At 44.5% G+C, this 16,524-nt stretch overlaps 1 protein-coding gene across 2 annotated transcripts in view; it reads right to left on the bottom strand.

Annotated features, from left to right (window-relative positions):
* The window catches only part of LOC147122909 (uncharacterized), a 58,910-nt gene extending 42,884 nt beyond the window's left edge, over window positions 1-16,026 (bottom strand). The window contains exons 1-4 of one of the 2 annotated variants that reach the window (XM_085962150.1): window positions 14,928-16,026; window positions 14,087-14,173; window positions 12,307-12,540; window positions 438-460 (exon numbers count right to left, since the gene is read on the bottom strand). In XM_085962150.1, the coding sequence (XP_085818276.1) occupies window positions 438-460; window positions 12,307-12,540; window positions 14,087-14,173; window positions 14,928-15,449 (866 nt within the window). In that variant the 5' untranslated portion in view covers window positions 15,450-16,026. The remainder of the gene's footprint in view (window positions 1-437; window positions 461-12,306; window positions 12,541-14,086; window positions 14,174-14,927) is intronic. The other variant, XM_085962157.1, reaches the window with a different exon arrangement.
* Between the last annotated feature and the right edge of the window lie 498 nt (window positions 16,027-16,524).

Below are 16,524 nucleotides of genomic sequence, written 5' to 3'. Positions count from 1 at the left end.
TTTGAAGACTAACTCAAGTATTATAGCAACAAGTTACATTTATATAGTGCCTTTGATGCAGTAAAATGTTCCAAGGCTCTTCACAGGAACGTAATCAAACAAAAAACATTGACACGGAGCCAAAGGAGGAGATATTAAGACAGGTGCGGTAGGTTTTAAAGGAGTTTCGCGAGGTGGAGAGACTTATGGGAGGGAATTCCAGAGCTTAGGACCTAGACAGCTGAAGGCATTACCGCCAATGGTGGGGCAAAGGAAGTCAGGTATGCACAAGAGGCCAAAATTAAAGACTGTAGAGTTCTCGGAGGGTTGTAGGACTGGAGGAGGTTACAGATATGAAATTAAAATGTTCTTATAATGTTAAAAGAAAGTGGTGTCGAAAAGGCAATTGATATAGAAAGGGATCTCCAAACCAAACGGAGTATAAATTTTTAAGTTACCTTTCATTTAAGTCACAAGCCACCTGTAAATGAAACAAGCACTGCATTAGAAATAATGGTATAACAGATTTTATAGTCTAAACCTAATGCCAGCAAACCTTCAACTCATCAGGAGCTGTACTGTATGCCTACATGTTGTAGGGAGTATTCCTGCCTGGATCCAGACACTCGAGTTTGTATAAGTGTCTGTATTTCTGAGTCAGCTGGTGTAAATTAGAAAATATAGTCAAGGACAAAGGGAAAATTAATAAAACAAAAAGTGTTTAAATAAAATTGCACAAAGCCAATCATTTCTAATGTATTTATGAAGCCGCCACGTGATTCAATGCCCTATGGCCATACTGTGTAGCCTATAGTTAGCTTTGATTATAGATTAACAATACAATTCAGTGGTGAAAATCATAAGAGAAAAGTACCTTCCACATAAACCTGCCATTTCCTCCATCACAGCATCTAAATGCATCTTTTAAGTTTTTGACACCACGACCAGATTAAGAAATAAATGTTTAAAGTGCTTCTTGAGTCCTGAACTTACCACATACCATTTGTACCTATGTCCCCTTGTCACAAGGTCATTAAGGATGAGGAAGGCCATTCTGTCCATCTTAATTCATCCATCACAAGCGGTCCCAACACCCACCCCTTCCATGTAGTATCCAACTGTTTCTCAGATTGAGTTTTTGCCTCCACAAATTCTCTCTCGAAGTCTATGCCACATGTTGATCATTGTGTGAAGAATCATCTTCTGATATTAGTCCCAAATTTACCATTGACTATTTTGAGCCTGTGTACCCTAGTTCTCCTTCTGCAGTCTAATTTAAAGTAGCAGTCCAGATTAACTTTCTCTATACGCTTAACAATCTTGTATACATCTACAAGGTCACCTCCGTTCCAAGCTGGAAAGCCCAAGTTTCTCCAGTCCATCCTCATAACTCAGACTCCTGACACTGGGGATCAGCCTTGTGGTTCTTCTCTGCACTGTCGTCAGCACTTGAATGTCTCTTTTTTGTTCTTTGCGATCAGAACTAAATGGACCTGTTGTGTCAAATAAGACTATTTCTGCGCTGTAAATACTTTGTAATACTTTGTAAATGCAGTATTCAAGCTGCAGTCTAACCAACTGTCCTGCAGTCATTGTTTAAATTGACACAATTCTCAGGATTAACCTTTTTTATTCCATTTAAAACCTCTAAAAATCCTTTCTTCATAACTCAGTTCTCTGAAACCAGAGATCAGCCTTGTAGTTCTTCTCTACACTGCTTCCAGGACTTGCATATTTCCCTGGTGCCTCAAAGACCAGAACTGAACATAGTATTCAAGGTACAACCTGACCAGAGCACTGTACAGCTCAGCATAACAGCCTCAGTCTTCAGTTCTGCTGATCTCATTATTCTGTTTGCTTTGTTAGTTGGTGCTCTGCAATAAGTGAACATAATCAGAGTCGAGTCTACTACTACTCAAATCTCTTTCAGCATCTCTCTCCGAGCTAGTTCAACTCATTCTGTCCCCCAAATTGCCTTTCAATGTGTATGACCTTGTACTTATCAGTACTGTACCAAGTTTCATCTGCCACAGTTCTGTCCACTTACAAATATTATTTGGTTCCTAGTGGGGTGCTGCAGGGATCAGTGCTGGGGCCTCAACTATTTACAATCTATACTAATGACTTGGATGAAGGGACCGAATGTAATGTAGCCAAATTTGCTGATGATACATAGAAACATAGAAGATAGGAGCAGGAGTAGGCCATTCGAGCCTGCTCCGCCATTCAATGAGATCATGGCTGATCATCCAAATTCAGTACCCTGTCCCTGCCTTCTCCCCATATCCCTTGATCCCTTTAGCCTTAAGAAATATATCCAACTCCTTTTTGAATATATTTAATGAACTGGCCTCCACCGCCCTCTGTGGCAGAGAATTTCACAGGTTCACCACTCTCTGGGTGAAGAAATTCCTCCTCATTTCAGTCCTAAATGGCTTACCCCTTATCCTTAGACTATGACCCCTGGTTCTGGACTCCCCGGCCATCATAAACATCCTTCCTGCATCTAGTCTGTCCAGGCCTGACAGAATTTTATAGGTTTCGATGAGATCCCCTCTCAATCTTCTAAACTCCAGTGAGTATAAGCCCAATCGACACAATCTCTCCTCATACGTCATTCCTGCCATCCCAGGTATCAGCCTGGTGAATCTTCGCTGCACTCCTTCCATGGCAAGAACATCCTTCCTCAGATAAGGCGACCAAAACTGCACACAATACTCAAGGTGCGGTCTCACCAAGGCCCTGTACAACTGTAGCAAAGATAGATGGGAAAGCAAATTGTGTGGAGGACGCAAAGAATCTTCAAAGGGATATAGATAGGCTAAGTGAGTGGGCAAAAATTTGGCAGATGGTGTATAATGTGGGAAATTGCAAGGTTATCCACTTTGGCAGGAAAAATAAAAAAGCAAATTATTTAAATGGGGAGCGATTACAAAATGCTGAAGTACAGAAGGATCTGGGGGTCCTTGTACATGAATCACAAAAAGTTAGCACGCAGGTACAGCAAGTAATTAGGAAGACAAATGGAGTGTTGGCCTTTATTGCAAAGGGAATGGAGTATAAAAGTAGGGAAGTCCTGTTACCACTGTACAGGGCGTTGGTGAGGCCACACATGGAGTACTGCGTACAGTTTTGGTCTCCTTATTTAAGGAAGGATATACTTGCATTGGAGGCAGTTCAGAGAAGGTTGACGAGGTTGATTCCAGAGATGAAGGGGTTGTCTCATGAAGAAAGGTTGAGCAGGTTGGGCCTATACTCATTGGAGTTTAGAAGAATGAGAGGGGATCTTATTGAAACATATAAGATTCTGAAGGGGCTCGACAGGGTAGATGTAAAGAGGATGTTTCCCCTCGTGGGGGAATCTAGAACTAGGGGGCATAATTTCAGAATAAGGGGGCACCCATTTAAATCGGAAATGAGGAGGAACTTCTTCTCTCAGAGGGTCGTGAATCTTTGGAATTCTCTTCCCCAGAGAGCTGTGGAGGCTGGGTCATTGAATATATTTAAAGGTGGAGATAGACACATTTTTGAAAGGTAAGGGAGTCAAGGGTTATGGGGAGCGGGCAGGGAAGTGGAGTTGAGGCCAAGATCAGATCTGCAAGCTTCATCAACTCTTGGACACCAATGCCTCTCCGGAACCTTCTTCCCCTTCACTTTCCTCTGACCCCATCCCTTCTTCTAATCTCACCCCCTGCCGTGTTTTCACTATCCCCTCTGACCTTCCCCTCTCTGACCCCGAACGATCAGTCCTCAGCAAAGGCCTCAGCTTCATTCCCTTACGCCCCCATCTCATTGAATTGCGAGCTCGGCACAATGCCGAGCTCTTTTTCCGTCACCTGCGTCTCCGTGCCCACTTCTTTGGCCAGGAGTCTTCCCCCCGCATGGCTGAACCTTTCTCCCGCTTTCAGAATTCTCGTTCTACCTGGACCCCTCCCTCTGGCCTCTTGCCCTCTCTGGATCTTTTCATCGCTAACTGCCGGCGTGAAATTGGCCATCTCAATTTCTCTGCTCCCCTCACTCGCTCCAACCTACCTCCCTCCCTCTGAACTTGCAGCACTCTATTCTCTCCGATCCAACTCTAACATTGTCATTAAACCTGCTGACAAGGGTGGTACTGTTGTTGTTTGGCGAACCGGCCTCTACCGTGCGGAAGCTGAACGCCAACTCTCCGACACCTCCTCCTACCTCCCCCTGGACCATGACCACACTACCAAACATCAAGCCATTGTTTCCAAGACGGTCACTGACCTCATCTCCTCTGGAGATCTTCCCTCCATGGCTGTCAACCTCAGTCCCCCAACCCCGCACAGCCCACTTCTACCTCCTTCCCAAGATCCACAAACAGGGCTGCCCTGGTAGACCCATCATTTCAGCCTGTTCTTGCCCCACAGAACTTATCTCTTCCTATCTCGACTCTTTTTTCTCCCCTTGTCCAGTCTCTTCCCACCTACATTCGCGACTCTTCCGACGCCCGACGCCACTTTAACAGTTTCCTGGCCCCAACCGTCTCCTTTTCACTATGGACGTCCAATCCCTCTACACCTCCATTCCCCATCAGGATGGCCTGAGGGCGCTCCGCTTCTTCCTTGAACAGAGGCCCAACCAGTCCCCATCCACCACCACCCTCCTCCGCCTGGTTGAACTTGTTCTCACATTTAACAACTTCTCCTTTGACTCCACTCACTTCCTCCAAATTGAAGATGTTGCTATGGGAACCCGCATGGGCCCTAGCTATGCCTGCCTTTTCATGGGATATGTGGAACATTCTTTGTTCCAGTCCTACTCAGGTCCCCTCCCTCACTCTATTCCATTCTCCCAGTTTCTCCATCTCCGCCGCATCTGATCGACGATGCCACCTTCCATACCAGTGCTTCCGCTATGTCTTCCTTTTTCCTCAACCGAGGATTCCCCTCTACTGTGGTTGACACGGCCCTTGACCGTGTCCGTTCCATTTCCCGCACTTCTGCTCTCACCCCTTCCCCTCCCTCCCAGAACCACGACAGGGTTCCCCTTGTCCTCACCTTTCACCCCACCAGCCTCCACATTCAACGGATCATCCTCCGCCATCAAACGCATCTTCCCCTCACCTCCCCTTTCAGCATTCCGAAGGGACCGCTCCCTCCGCGACACCTGATCCACTCCTCAATCACCCGCAACAGCCCTTCCCCTTCGCCCGGCACCTTCCCGTGCAAGCACAGGAGATGCAACACCTGCCCTTTTACCTCCTCCTTTCCCACTGTCCAGGGCCCCACACACTCCTTCCAGGTGACACAGCAATTTACTTGTACTTCTTGCAATCTAGTATACTGTAGTCGCTGCTCACGATGCGGTCTCCTCTACATTGGGGAGACCAAACAGAGATTGGGTGACCGCTTTGCGGAACACCTCCGTTCAGTCTGTAAGGGTGACCCCGAGCTTCCAGTCGCCTGTCACTTTAATTCTCCGCTTCACTCCCACTCTGATCTCTGTCCTCGGCCTCTTACACTGTTCCAATGAAGCTCAACGTAAGCTCGGGGAACAGCACCTCATCTTTTGATTAGGCACTTTACAGCCTACTCAACTCAACATTGAGTTCAACAATTTCAGACTATAACCCCTACCCCCCTTTTTTCAGGCTGTATTATTCTGCCATCCTCATTTGCAACATTCAATCTTTCCTGCCTTCAACCCTAGCACAGACTGTTCCTTCAGATCCTCCCCTCCCACTGCCTCTGCACCTGCTTAAAATCTGTTACAGCTCTAGCCTTTTCCAGTTCTGAAGGGTCTCAGACCTGAAACGTTAACTCTGTTTCTCTCTCCACAGATACTGCCTAACCTGCTGAGTGCTTCCAGCATTTTCTGTTGTTATTTCTTATGTTCCTTCTGTAATTCCTTGGCAGTTTCATCAAACTCTATGACACCTCTCCCCCCATTTTTAGTATCATCTGTAAATGTGGACAACCTTCACTGCATTCCTGAATCCAGGTAACTCAGATCAGAGGCAATACAGGCTCCAGCACTGATTCCTGAGGCACTCCACTTAGTACATCTCTCCATGCTGACATCACTTCCCCAACCAATACCTTCCGCTTCCTCAACTTCAGCCAATGCTCATCCACCTCCAGGTATTACCTAGCAGACCCTATCCTCTTAAGCTCATGTAGTAGCCTTTTTTTAAAATGGAACTTTATCAAAGGCTTTCTGGAAATCAATGGCCTTTCCAAACTTTTTTTAAAAAACAGCACAGAAGGAGCCACTCGGCCAGTCAAGCCCATGCCGGCTCTCTGCAATAGCACTTCAGCTAGTCCCACTCCACCACCCTTTCCCCGTAGCCCTGCAATTTTATTTTCCCTTCAGGTACTTATCCAATTCCCTTTAGAAAGCCACAATTGAGTCTGCCTCCACCATCCTTTCAAGCAGTGAATTCCAGATCCTAACCACTCGCTGCGTAAAAAAGTTTTCCTCATGTCGCCTTTGGTTCTTTTACCAATCACCTTGAATCTATGTCCCCTGGTTCTCGACCTCTCAGCCAATGGGAACAGTTTCTCACTATCTACTCTGTCCAGACCCCCCATGATTTTGAATACTTCTATCAAATCTCCTCTCAACCTTCTCAACCCCAGCCTCTCTAGTCTATCCACATAACTGAAGTCCCTCATCACTGGAACCATTCTGGTTAATCTTTTCTGCACCCTCTCCAAGGTCTTCACATCGTTCCTACAGTGCGGTGCTCAGAATTGGACACAGTACTCCAGCTGAGGCCGAAGCAGTGTTTTATAAAAGGTTCATCATAACTTCTTTGCTTTTGTACTCTATGCCTCTATTTATGAAGCCCAGGATCCCTTATGCTTTTTTAAACGCTGTCTCAACCTGCCCTGCCACCCTCAGCAGTTTGTGCACTTATACCCCCAGGTCTCTCTGTTCATGCACCCCCTTTAGAATTGTACCCTTTAGTTTATATTGCCTCTCCTCGTTCTTCCTACCAAAATGTATCACTTTGCATTTTTCTGTGTTAGATTTCATCTGCCACGTGCCCACCCATTCCATCGGCCTGTCTATGTCTTCTTGAAGTCTATCACTATCCTCCTCACTGTTCACTATACTTCCAAGTTTTGTGTCATCTGCAAATTTTGAAATTGTGCCCCGTTTTCCCAAGTCCAAGTCATTAATATATAACAAGAAAAGCAGTGGTCCCAGTACCGACCCCTGGGGAACACCTTCCTCCAGTCTGAAAAACAACCGTTCACCACTACTCTCTGTTTCCTGTCACTTAGCCAATTTTGTATCCATGCTGCCACTGTCCCTTTTATTCCATGGGCTTCATCTTTGCTGGCAAGCCTATTATGTGGCACTTTATCAAATGCCTTTTGGAAGTCCATATACACCACGTCACCTCATCAAGCCTCTGTTACCTCATCAAAAAGCTTGATCAAGTTAGATAAACACGATTTGCCTTTAACAAATTCGTGCTGGCTTTCCTTAATTAATCCACACTTATCCAAGTGATGTTAACTTTGTCCCTGATTATCGTTTCCAAGAGCTTCCCCGCTACCGAGGTTAAACTGACTGGCCTGTAGTTGCTGGGTTTATCCTTACACCCTTTTTCTTGTGACCCTTCTGAACTGATGTTGGCTGCAACTAAAGTTATTTCCAAGTAGGTACTCTGCAACTTTATTCATAAGTATTTTCCACTAAACAACACAGGATTAATAGATCTGTAGTTTACCTGGATTGTTTTAATGTCCTCTTCTACATGCTGCCCCTTGGTGACATCATCCACAAATAGGGGGTGAGCTTCCATATGTACGCTGATGACACCCAGTTCTACCTCTCAACCACCTCTCTTTACCTCTCCATTATCTCTGTGCTGTCAGACTGCTAGCTAGACATCCATTCTTCGTGGAGCCACAATTTCCTCAAGTTAAACATAGAGAAGCCATTGTCTTTGGCCTCCACCACAAACACCGTACCACTGGCACTAATTTCATCCCTTTCCCTAGCCACTGTCTCAGGTTGAACCAGGCTGTTTGCAACCTCCACATCCTATTCAAATCCAAACTGAGCTTCCAACCCCCATATCCTCTCCATCACAAAGACCACCTTCGTCTCTGCCCATACCCAACACATGCTGAAACCCTCATGCATGCCTTTGTCACCTCCAGACTTGACTATTCAAATGCTCTCCTGGCCAGCCTCCAATCTTCCACCCTTTGTAAACTTCAGCTCATCCAGAACTCTGCTCCCCAAATCCTATCCTGCACCAAGTCCCATTCACCCATCACCCTGTCCTCGCTGACCTACATTGGTTTCCAGTCCCACACTGCCTCAAATTTAAAATTCTCATTCTTGTGTTTAAATCCTTTCATGGCCTCACCTCCTCTATTTCTATCTCTGTAAACCTCCTCCAACCCTACAACTCCACCACCGAATTCTCCTTTCCTCTGATTCTGGCCTCTTGTGTATATCCCCTCCCAGTGTCCCACAATTAGCAACCACGCCTTCAGCTACTGAGGCCCTATGCTCTGGAATTACCTCTAAATTTCTCTGTCTCTCCACCACCCTACTGTCCTTTAAGACACTCCTTAAAACCTACTTCTTTGAACAAGTTTTTGTTCACCTCTCCAAATATCTCTTCCTTTGGTTCCATTGGCACCCACTTTTTGATTATGCCTCTGTGAAGTGCCATGGAACATTTTTCTACATTAAAAGGTGCTATACAAATGCAAGTTGTTATAGTTGTTAAAATGCACTAATAACTTTTCAAAAAAATGGCTACTGGTGGATGGAAAGTGGATGGGTGCATGCAAAAAACAATCCAGTAACTACAGTTTTATTAAGTAGATTGAGGAGCCAGAGTGCCAGAAATACATCTCAGCATGCACCCACTCCTCAACCACAGAGGGCAGGGACTGAGATTTTTGCACCTTTAGGAAACAAACATATTCTCTATAACAATTTCTATAGCTTTGTATTTTCTTTCTCACAACTAGTTACTGCTGTTGAGTCTCTATTAACAATATAAAAAGGAAGATTCTCAGAATTATTGCAAGAACATTCGAATCTCCCAGCTAACAGGAGTCACAGCACAATTTCCAAATCCAAATCAATTCCATTTTGTGGGACAAAAGTTATGCAAATTTAATAGGACTATAAACTTTCCATTCAAAATGAATTAAAACTCATCTTTTCTAACTGGGCTTTGAATCTGTTATTGTACAGTAGAGAGATCTGATTCAATTCAATTCCACCTCTGAACTAAACCACTTATATGCAGGCAACAAGGGATCCAATGGTGCAGCACTTCAGCACTGTGGTCCATTTTACGTACCTTCGCTATAAATCGAAGCCTTATTACAGAGTAAAAGCAGAACACTGCACCCAAAGTGGAAATAAAGACTAAGCATAGACAAGTGACACACTTACATAATGCAAGCGTGGCTACAATTGCGGTTTCACATATTACCAATTTTTTATTTGGTGGGAGACGGCACACAAATAGGATTTAACTAGTATATCCTGCAGAAGTTTGCAATCCAAACCTGTGACAGAACTTCCAAGAAGACCAATTAGATCCAGTTACAATTTTGCACAAGCTAAATCGTGTACACACAAAAATAAATGCCACTTTTCCTTCCCGAAAAGCTTCCATTAACAAAGCATTAAAAAAAAATACATTGTATGCCTGCTAACCTTGCTAATACTTTATGGGCAAAGACATCAAAATTAATTTACTGAGGTGAAGTAGTCTCCCAGTGCTAAAGTCACTATTTGCATTTAATTCTAAAATTGAACTTATCCCTGTAAGCATGAACTGGAGTTTGTGGAACTTCAGTCTTCATTGCAAGATGGTTTCATAAACAGGAGAAAAAAAAATGCCACAGTCACAACAGTCTGTTCACTTCCTGCAATTACATTGCTTCTATCAGCTTTTGTAGAATCTACTTCACCCAGGTTTTTCCTTTAATCCAAAAGGAAAACTGTTAATCTGTTTAAAATCTTTGCACATGCCAGCATGCAGACTACATGTATACAACAGATCATGTATGATACAGCACAGAAGGAGGACATTCAGCCGATCGTACCCTGCTGGCTCTTTGGTAAAGCTAGCCAATTAGTCCCACTCCCCAGCTCTTTTCCCATACCCTCTAAATGTTTTCCCTTCAAGTATTTATCCAATTCCCTTTTGAAAGTTACTATTGAATATGCTTCCATTTCAGGCAGTGCATTCCAGATCACAACAACTCACTGTGAAAAATGTTTCCTCATGTCACCTCTGGTTCTTTTGCCAATAACCTAAAATCTGTGTCCTCTAGTAACCAACCTTACTGCCAGTGGAAACAGTTGCTCCTTAATTACTCTATTAAAACTGTTCATGATTTTGAAGGCCTGTATCAAATCTCCTTTGCTCGGTGGCATAGTGGTTAGCACTGTTGCCTCACAGCGCCAGGGACCCGGGTTCGAATCCGGCCTCGGGTGACTGTCTGTGTGGAGTTTGCACATTCTCCCCGTGTTTGCGTGGGTTTCCTCCAGGTGCTCCGGTTTCCTCCCACAGTCCAAAGATGTGCGGGTTAGGTTGATTGGCTATGATAAATTGACCCTCAGTGTTAGGGGGATTAAATACGTGGGGTTACGGGGATAGGGTGGGATATGTGTTGGTGTAGGGGTTACGGGGATCGGGTGGGATATGTGTTGGTGTAGGGGTTACGGGGATCGGGTGGGATATGTGTCGGTGCAGGCTCGATGGGCCGAAATGGCCTCTATCTGCACTGTGGGGTTTCTGTGATTTCTGTGAAGGAGAACAACCCCTGCTACTCTAGTCTCTCCACATAACTGAAGTCCCTCATCCCTGGTATCATTCGAGTAAATCTCTTTTGCACCCTTTTGAAGGCCTTGACATCCTTCCTGAAGTATGGTGCCCAGAATTGAACACAATACCTCAGTTGAGGCCTAATCAGTGTTTTATAAAGGTTTAGCATAGCTTCCTTGCATTTGTACTCTATGCCTCTATTAATAAAGCCAAGGATCCCATATGCTTTTTTAACAGCCTTCTCAACTTATCCTGCCACCTTCAAAGATTTGTGTACACACATCCCCAGGTCTCTCTGTTCCTGCACCCCCTTTAAAACTATCATTTAGTTTATATTGCTTCTCCTCATTCTTCTTACCAAAATGTATCACTTCATACTTCTCTGCATGAAATTTAATCTGTCATGTGTCTACCCATTTCACTAGTCTATGTCCTGCTGAAGTGCGTTACTATCCACCTCATTGTTTACTACATTTCCAAGTTCCTTATCATCTGCAAACTTTGAAATTATGCCCTGTATACCCAAGTCCAGGTCATTAATATATCAAAAAGAGCAGTGGTCCTAATATTGACCCCAGTGGAACACCACTGTATACTTCCCTCTGAAAAGCAACTGTTCACCACATTTGCAATCCTCCACCCCCATATCTAAAGAGGATAAGAAGATTGTGGTCAGAGCCTCTGCAATTTCAAACCTTACTTCCTTCAGTAGCCTAGGATGCATCCCATCCAGACCAGGTGACTTTTCTATTTTGGAGGACAGCCAACCTTTTAAGTACCTCCTCTTTATTTTTATCCTATCCAATATCAATACTACCTCCTCTTTTACTGCTACATTGGCAGCATCCTCTTCTCTAGTGAAGACAGATGCAAAGTACTCATTTAGTACCTCATCCATGCCCTCTGCTTCCACAAGAATCTCTCCTTTTTGGTCCCTCATTGGCCTGTCCTTTGACTACCCTTTTACTATTTATATATTTATAAAAGTCTTTTGGGTTCCCTTTTATGTTAGTTGCTAATCTATTCTCACACTCTCTCATTGCACCTCTTAGTCCCTTTTTTAGATCTCCTCTGCACTTTCTATATTCAAATTGGTCCTCTACCATACATTTGTCATAAGCTTCCTTTTTCTGTCTCATTTTACTCCCTGTATCTTTTGTCATCCAGGGAGCTCTAGTTTGGATGCCCTTCCTTTCTTTCCCCCTCGTGGAAATGTGTTTATTCTGTACCTGAATCATCTCCTCTTTGAAGGCCTCCCATTGTTCAATTACTGTTTGGCCTACCAATTTGATTCCAACCCAGATCACCTTTTTGTTTAATAATTTAAAATTTTCACTTAATTTTAATAAAAATTTTTGGTGGTGAAGGAAATAGCCCGAGTCAAGATAGGCTCTACAAAAAAGCTACAAAAGGGAGCAAGCCATGCATCTTTGCCAATGCAAATCTGCCATGAAGTCTTCACATTTAGTAATACAGTTTTATTTATTCAGAATTAATTATTCACAATTCCATTAATACAATGAGATAGTAAGACAACTTACCGTAAGAAAATTTACAGGATTACATACGTTCACCAATCCCTCACATTCCTTCAGGTACTTCTCAACCGTGTCTTTCTGCGTTCGTTTTCCTTCCAGTCGAGCTTTACGTTCGGTCTTCTTCCACTCTTTCTGCTTTTCAATCTCATCTAACAACTGCTTTCTTTTAATTTCCACTTTCTCCAAAATCTCATCGAACTTAGTCTCAACAACGTCTTTCTCATATTCTAGAATGTGCTAGATAAACGGCATGAACCAAAACGTCAGCATTTCTGCCTGTGCACATCAGTGGAATCATAACTTTTATATGATGTAGTAAAGATTGAAGAATTTCACCAGTAAGTATCCAACAGTTATTTCAGAAGAACAATTTGATTTTGAATTTGTAAGATAGTATGTATAATAAATTTGGCAAATACTAGAAACTTCAGTGAATGTTTCCACAGTACCCCATCAAAAAACCTTTTTTGTTAATGAAACACCATATAATTTTGTCTTAGTCTTGCATTGCTGAATCTCATTATACATACATCATTGCTTATTGCCTCTACCAATTTCACCCCCAATACCCCAAATGTCCTGAAGCAACAACTCATGTTAAAGTATGGTCCACATTACCTCCAGCACCTTACACAAGCAGCCATGCCTCATGTGCAACTTAGTGTTCATGGTCTATTTGGCTGCGGAGGCCACCACACTTTACCTGACATCACCCAGCATACATACACATGTACTTGCAGCAGGGGGTCAGTGGCGAGCAGTCAGGAGCACAGGCCCTGAGCAACTTTTCCTCTCGTTAACCTCATGCTAAGCTCAAATACAGCAACAAGTTCAGTTAAAAACACAAAAAAATATAAAAATTAAAACATGCTGCAGAAGCTACACAGAGATACTGGCCCAGACATTCGGGTCGGGGGCTTCCCACCGGCCATTGTGCTGTGGGCCGGCGTGGAATTCCGATCCGGGGCCTGGTCCAGCTGCCGGCGCGCAGTGCTTGCGTATCCCAGGGGCACAGTTAGTTCGATGCGTCCCCTGGGATCACGTGGGCCATGGGGAGCCAATCGGAGCAGGGAATGCTCCATTCATAAGTCTGACAGGAAGTGCTGTCAAACTTAGAAATACTACGGGCCCCAAAACATCACTAAATCTTCAAATAATTTTTAAAAACCATCACATTTTTAAAATAAACTATAAATTACATGAAATAACTATTTTAAACAATAATTTAAATTTTTGAGAAAAATAATTTTATTTTCTAACCGGGCTAAAAATAAACTTACCTTTCTTTAAAGTATTTAAAAATAATATACCTGTGGAAAAAATGTATTAATTTTAATTAATTCACCACTTACCTTGTAAAAAGCAGGCCTTACGCCTGCTTTTTAAATGCCTAACTTCTGGAGACTTACCCTCCTGGGAAAACCTGTAAAAAAAAACTGAAGTTCGATGCGCACGCGCAGCCTCTCCAGTGCACGCGTTCGACCTCTGAACACCTGCTTTCAGGGGAACGGAAGTGCCGGTTTCCCGCGCATGCAGGAAACCGGCACTTCCATTGGGCTTACGGGCGAGTACCCCATGCGTACTCACCCTTGGAGACCCGAATTTCTGGGCCATTATTTTGGAGCTAAATGTGTAAATTATTAAATAATTTAGAATGATTTTAGTACACATTATGGACGAGGTGGGCACTGGGGTTTGGTACAGACTGCCTAATAATGCCGCAGAAATTAACTACTTGGGCCGCAAAACTTTGGGGCAGCACATTTCCCAAACTGGCACTTACTTCATTATCTGATGGGGTGTCTGCGATTTCAACCTTTAGTCTGTCATTCAGCTGCCTCAGTTCTCTCAGGTTGTTGAAGTAATCGAGCTGAAAAAGACGCAGACAAATATTTCCATTTCACAGGTATAGAACAAAACTCTAATGATTTACTTATGGTAACTAAATTAACTAGTCACAATCTGAAAACTTTGTGAAATTGCCTTTCCATTCACTAGCACACATCAAACGGCATCATATAACATCATTGCTATATGTTTGCTGTAAATGCCATTAGCTATTTTCTACGCTCTTTCCCATAATGTAACGCACAAGCTGTTATCGCTTAAATATAGGAACAGGAGTAGGCCATTCCACCCCTTGAGATCGCCAGATCATAGCTGATCTGTATCTTAACTCCAGCTACCCGCCTTGGTTCCATATCCTTTAATACCCTTGCCTAGCAAAAATCTACTAATCTCAGTTTTGGCATTTTCAATTGACCAAACCTCAACAGCTTTTTGGGAGAAGAGTCTCAAGATTTTCACCACCCTTTGTGTGAAGAAGTGCTTCCTGACATCACCTCTAAATGGCCTAAATTTAAGGATATGTTCCCCCCCTTGTTCTGGACTCCCCCACCACAGGAAATAATTTCTCTCTATCTACCTTATCAAATCCTTTAAACCATCTAAAACACCTCAATTGGATTACCCCTTCAGTCTTCTGTACTCGAGGGTAGGGAAGCTTAGTCTAGGGAAGCCTAGTCTATGTAACCTGGCCTCATGGCGTGACTCTTGTGAGCCCTGGGCTGATCTGGCGGTCACCCAGAACCGATGACTGCATCTCTCTCCGGAGAGCGGCTTACCTTCTCTTCCTGGTAGACCATGTCAACCAGGTTGACGGCGTGAAAGACGCCGCGGTGATCCTCGGACACGCACTGACCACACGCCACCTGTTTGCAGATCTTGCAGAAGAGCTGCAGGTGGCGGGGCGGGTGGCGCTCGCACAGCGCGCGCTGGCCCGGACCCGGACCGCTGGCGCCCGCCGCGCTCTCCTCGCCCTCCTCCTCCAGCCTGGCTGCGCCCGCGCCTCCACCCTGCTGCTGCGCCTTGAAAAGTTTCACCACTTCGGCCAAGGTGGTGTTCCCGGGCAGGTTGACGGCTCCCTCGGCGATGAAGTTGCTCTTTCTGCAGAGCGGGCACTCCAGCTGGCTGTTCCTCCAGATGTTGTTGCTGCTGCTGCTCAGGCCATAGCCCAGGGCGGAGGAGAAAGACTTGGTGACACACTCCAAGATGCATTTCTTACAGAAATTGTGCGAGCAGACGGGCAGGGTGGTGGGGTTCTCAAACACCGACAGGCAAACCGCGCAGGTCAGGCTGGCCTCCATTTCACACGAAACAACGCCCTCCCCCCCCTTCTGCTGCTCGCTCACACGTACGCTTCAACCATTGATGAGTTTCGGGGTTTAAGTGTTGCACAATAAACAAGGAAGTGAAAGTGAAACTCCCCGAGTGCTGTTTGCACCGCGTTTGCAGGAAGTCCCGCCTTCAACGCGCCCCCTGTCACTCACCGTGTCACAAAGTGAAGACAGGAAATGCAGAGCTATCTGCAGATGTTCAAAGTTTTGGCTGTGCAGCCTTGGTCAGAATCATTTGTCACTCAAAGTCCTGTCTTTAGTGCATTGTCTGCAACGTCCATTTTGTTTTGAGAAATGTCTTCACTAGACGTCCATGCAGTCCCCCAGAAGGCTGAGCCATTTGGCAGAGCAGTTCTGATAAGTAGGAGCAAGTCAGTGGAAGGTACCCACGTCGGAGGCCAGGGCCTCCAAATGACTGCCACCATTCTTTTTAATGTTTGCATTTTGTGCCTGAGCTTGCCTCCAAGTTAGAATATCATGGGTTCAAGTCTGACTGCAGAACATGAACACATAATCCATGCTGACACTTCAGTGCAGTACTGAGGGAATGCTGCACTTTTAGAGCTGCCATCTTTCAGCTGAGACTTTAAACCGAAGGCCGACTGCCCTCTCAGGTGGACGTAATAGATCCCATGGCACTATTCGAAGAAGAGCAGGGGAGTTATCCTCTGTGTCCTACCCAACACTTATCTTTCAACCAACATCACTAACACAGATTATCTGGTCATTATCTCATTGGTGTTCGTGGGACCCTGCTGTGCACAAATTGGCTGCCACTTCTCCCTACATTATAACCGTGACTACATTTCAAAGTACTTCATTGACTATAAAGTGTTTTGGGACATCCTGAGGTTGGGAAAGGTGCTATATAAATGCAGGTCTATCCTTCCATCCATCCATGCCTCCCTCTTCACTTCACTGGTCAGGGACAGCATGGTTAGATGTAGAGTACTATAATGTCTCATAGCCCCAATGTCATTTGAATGAAATATTAAAACAGAGTTCTGTCTGTTCCAGTGAGTCAGGTGGATATTAAAAGTCCCAT

Source organism: Somniosus microcephalus, chromosome 2 (assembly GCF_052327205.1).
Source record: "Somniosus microcephalus isolate GS21.2 chromosome 2, FLI_Smic_1.0, whole genome shotgun sequence".
NCBI classification, from domain to species: Eukaryota; Metazoa; Chordata; class Chondrichthyes; order Squaliformes; family Somniosidae; genus Somniosus; species Somniosus microcephalus.
Note: the sequence above shows the minus strand (reverse complement) of the source record. Positions and strands in the feature narration are given on the sequence as shown.